Source organism: Penaeus monodon, chromosome 3 (genome assembly GCF_015228065.2).
Source record: "Penaeus monodon isolate SGIC_2016 chromosome 3, NSTDA_Pmon_1, whole genome shotgun sequence".
NCBI classification, from domain to species: Eukaryota; Metazoa; Arthropoda; class Malacostraca; order Decapoda; family Penaeidae; genus Penaeus; species Penaeus monodon.
The window spans coordinates 3,862,345-3,867,344 of NC_051388.1; the positions used below are offsets into that span (position 1 = coordinate 3,862,345).

General features: G+C 42.8%; 1 protein-coding gene across 1 annotated transcript in view; it reads right to left on the bottom strand.

Moving 5' to 3' along the window:
- LOC119590796 overlaps positions 1-4,642 on the bottom strand; it is a gene marked incomplete in the record, with an annotated part of 14,336 nt that extends 9,694 nt beyond the window's left edge. The window contains 1 exon segment of the mRNA XM_037939513.1: positions 4,625-4,642. Coding sequence (XP_037795441.1) covers positions 4,625-4,627 — 3 coding nt within the window.
- Between the last annotated feature and the right edge of the window lie 358 nt (positions 4,643-5,000).

Sequence of the window (5,000 nt, forward strand, 5' to 3'; positions counted from 1 at the left end):
TAAATGGGTATGAGCCCAAACCTCATACCTTATCGCCGTAGTCAGAGGCTTTGGCGATGCAAGTGCCGTAAAAAAAAAAAAAAAAAAAAAAAAAAAAAAAAAAAAAAAAAAAAAAAAAAAAAATATATATATATATATATATATATATATATATATATATATATATATATATAACCATACCGTTATTAATATTAAATTTTACGAGTGATCCTAGATCTGGATGAGCGATCTGCCGAGTCATCTGCCAGTCTTCCGAAATTCGTGTTTGTCAAGGACGACTACCAAATGTTTGTACATGAAAGACTTTCGATCTGATGGCGGTCCATACCGAAAAGAAACGTCACTTATATGAGTTTTATCATTATTAATGTCTAGACTTCATTTCATATACCAACTATGTATTACATCGAGGAGCATCTGAGGAGCATTCATTCTACTCAAAGATCACAATTAGAATAGGATCGACAGTACCTGATCTCCGAATTTAATTCCTACGTTAATCATTTTAATCTTTTTAACTTAAACCATTTAAAAAGGTGTTGAACAAGGTTGGATTTAAAATATCTCCCTGTCTCAATCTTATGTTATTTGCAAAGGAGTTCGTAAGGTATCCATTTACTCAGACGCGACGTGTGTGGTGTTATGATAGTACGATTTGATGGCCCAATAGATTTTGCCTGTTATGACATGTTCAACAGACTGAGAAATAATCTGAGCCTACCTACTTTCCCCGTCAAAAGCCTTCTGGAAACCAGTAAAGCAGCAAAATGTATCTCTTCCCGCCCTTAAACGCTTTTCCAAGACGGTTGTCAGGGTAAAAATATGATCTATGGTGCTTCGTCCTTTTCTGAATCCATTTTGCTCAACTAGTATATAACTGCTTTCTAGGTAATTTTTCAGTCTGGTATTTAAGATAGCTAAGTACAGTTTCGAGGCCGCCGTGGCCGAGTGGTTAAGAGCATCGGACTCAAGACTGTCACTGTCGAGGGTTCGAGTCACCGGCCGGCGCGTTGTTCCCTTGGGCAAGGAAATTCACCTCCATTGCCTACCTAGCCACTGGGTGGATAAGCCAGCCCAAGTCAAGGGTAGAAGGAGCTCAACAGCCTTGGAAGGCAGTCCTACAGTGTCTCAATAAAACCACCGCTCTAAATTGCCAAGGAAATTATGGAAATCCATGATCGCCAACGTCCTTGTGGGACAGGGCACTTGGAAGGAAAGAAAAAGAAAAAAAAAAAAAAAAAAAAAAAAAAAAAAAAAAAAAAAAGAAAAGAGTACAGTTTCATAGTGCTGAAAAGCTGTGAAATCCCTCAGTAATTCATTGGCATAGTGAATCTGAAAAAGTTTCTATGGCGGATCGTCGATAGTACAAAATCTAATGCTTTATCAATAGCAAAAAGTTCAACAAGATTGATGGATTATTCGGCAGTCTGAACTTTATTTCACATTCAGTCGACCATACACCTGCACCCATACACTCAATTGACTTGGAACCGTCGGTGTATATATGAAGGAGGAATGGAAAAAAAAAAAAAAAAAAAAAAAAAAAAAAAAAAAAAAAAAGGGGGGGGGGGGGAGATGTTTAATAAGAATTTCTCTGAACTTCTGTCGTACCTCCACCTCCGGTGCTATGTCCTTAGCTAATGAAAGCCAGGCTTCCATGATGGGAAAGTTGGGGGTTTTTCATGGTGCTATGTTTGACTGAACTAGGGAATTGATGGTAGAGATCTATACCAACTTTCTTGACGGTCGTGGAGTCGCGTGGAAAAGGGTCTAATACCATTATTTCCGTTAGGTTGGCTCGGGTCTCGAGGCACCTTTGCGGCATAAATCAGCACCTGCTGGCTGCGTCTGAGTCGGAGGGAAGGTTCTCCTGACTCCACATCAAAACACTTGATATGAGCGAATCTCAGGGCCGATCCATACACAATTGACCCCTAATCTACTTTGGACCTAATTAGGGCTTTGTTTATTATTAGTAAAGACTTTCTATCAGCTCCCCTTTTATTTCCAGCAATGCACTTCCGAAAATGTAGTACTCTTTGACATTTATTTTTTAATTGACCAATGTGCTTTTGTTGTTATTAGTAAGCACACAGTAAGTCAAATTAACTATATATTTGAGAAGCTCAAACAAGGTGTTCTGTAGTGTCTAGCCAATGAGTGTGTTTGAATTCTGAATTCCGTGGCTTAAAGAGGCCAGCCGCTATGTTCATACTCAAAGTTTCAGTGATTAGCAGGGGCTGAATCACCAGACAGAATGAGCCTGCCTCTATTGTGTGTGAAAGTGAGGTGGTCAACACAGTACTCCAGTGTAGTGGTCGAGAAACAAATCTTTGAAATTCTGCATTGTTCTTGGAGATGCGTTGGCTTCACACGGTTGATGCTGATGGTGTTGTCTCCTCGCGGACAGTGGATGGTGATAGTTTTACTGTTCTAGTTGATGACAGGACAAGGTCCTAATCAAGCAGGTGGGCAGAGGGGCGGCTGGGTGGGTTGCCTGATGAAGACGTGTAAACAACCCTGAAGGTTGTTGGGTAAGTAAATGTCTCATTGCCGTGAAGGTCTAGTAGGACGAGAGATGTGGGCCATGCAATGGAGGAGCTGTCTTCCGAATGCTCCTTGTCCTGGCCTCCGGGGCTAACTAGGAAGTCAGCAGTGAGGGCTATGGTGATATTGGTACTGTAAACCATCTCAGCTACGGTGCACTGAAGGCCTTGTTTGAAAGAGGTCTGTATATGTAGGAGTACTAAGGACAACTGGTCCAACCAGTCACAAGTGGAGGATGAAGCTGTAAGGGCCTCTTTCAATTGGCGGTACAGGCACTCCACCATGCCGTTGGCACATAGATGGTATGACGTGATCCAGATGCACTTTGAACTGAAAAGAATCATCAGTTGCTTCCAGAACTTGGACTCGAACTGAGAACCACGATAGGTTCCAGTTCCATAGTGAGATATACAGGTAGTAATGGTCTTGGCAATGGTGGCAGCGGTGATATCCTGGATGGGGATGGCCTCAGGCCACCTGGTAAACCGGTCAATCATCGGTGTTTGTGTGATTCTGTGGTCATAAGTGTGGGTATTAGTAAGCACACGTTAAGTCAAATCAACTCTCTATTTGAGGAGCTTAAACAAAGTGTTCTGTAGTCGGTGTCTAACCGATCAGTGTTTGTATTACTGGATAGCGCGGTTTATAAGGGCCGGCAATGATGTATACTCTAGTCAGGTCAGGGAAGATTGTAGTGATTGGCAGGAGCCTAATTGCCAAACAGCATGAACCTGCATCTATCATGTGCACAAGCTCCTCATCCTCCTCTCCCTCACTGCCCAAGGGGCCTCCCTTGGTTATATTTGGAGACCATAGCTTCCATGTCCTATTTACCTCTACTAGGGAGATGCCCAGTAGGTCTGTTACAGGGCCTCCCTTGGTTATTTTTGGAGACCGTAGCCTCCATGTCCTATTTACCTCTACTAGAGAGATGCCCAGTAGATGGTCTGTTACACACACACACACACAAAAAAAAAGTGGGGGGGGGGGGGTCACCTGGACGAGGCGTGATCCAGATTTTGTTTAGGTATCCTCCTTATGATGCAGCTGTTGATTTTGCTCGGTTAATTCAGCAATTTGTTGAATTGCATTATTCAATTCTTTAATCTGATTCACTATTCAACCGTTTCCTTTAACTCTGCAATTTCGTTAACTTTAGCCACAAACTCCTGATGGAGACCTCCACAGACAGCCCACTTGTGTGTTCTCAGCACATTTACCACAAGTAAACTTATTTGTATCTTTATCACCACATCCAAATATTTGGCATCTGTTACAGCACATAGGTTTTTGAATATAAGGTCGCACTTGGATACGTTCGTATACAACTGTGACATATTCAGGAATTTTACTCAAAGCAAAAGCCAAAAAGCACACTCCAGTTTTTGTTCACACATTTACGTTTTTCTTGGTCATGGAGTTCATGTTCACCACGCTTTGGTTCTTTACAGCTATTGGGGTCAATAGGGATGAATCTGCATCAGTTGATTTGAATTGCATTTTTACAAAAAGGCTATCATCACGTAATTTCCGGACAATATCGAAATCGCCGTCCACTTGACCATCAGGGGGCTTCGTGATGATGAATGAGGGTTAACGTTCAAATGCGATCGATTTCCATTCACATTTGACAGTCAAATACCTTGCATTCTCTGGAGGGCAAAAACTCGTTGCTCTCGTTTGTTAGCAGTTGGGGTTCATTTGTTCAAGGTTGCGTTAGTCTCAGGAGTGTCATGGGTTGTCACCCGTCCCTGAGGAGAAAGGATAGCCGGGGAGTCGATCATGCTGGGTTTCCGACCAAGTCCGAACCCTAGGACCGTGTCCGTTGTCCTGAAGGGACCAGATAACCTGTAACTTTTGATAATCAACCTATCAGCAATAGCTAAGAGACTGTATGTCAGTTTCCGTCCTCTATCTCCCCCCCCCCCCCGTGGAAGACTGGTTGCGTTCTCCAGTACCAAAGGGGGGATCGAGTTATGTGGAAGACACCTCCTGACCGCCGAACTTGCCTAGGTGAAGAACGATAATTCCATCCCAACCCCTCAAGCAAACAAGGAGGCTCACAAGAAAACTCTACCATGGTGTAGAAGAATGCTGTGGGCCAGAGGTGGGGTGCTGACTACTACTACTGTAGTCTCGTGTGATCTGCAAAATCAAGGTAGTGAGGGTGCAGGCAAAGCACAAAGTTCTGAAAATTCTGAAAAGTCATATGCTTACTCTATGTAATTTACGTTAGAAAGCTAAGTAGCAATAGCGCCGAGCGTGACGAAAGCCCCGGACAACAGGGTAATTCCTGTGGCACAAGGCTTTTAATTAGGCTCTGAGCACTGTACTACTTACAACTGAACCTTTGAGCGCTCGTGCTCGTGCCCTGAGCCTTTATTTTCTTATATACTGGAATGTTATGTCTATAGTTTCTTGGCATGTCTTCATGCAGATGCCTTTGCCATAAA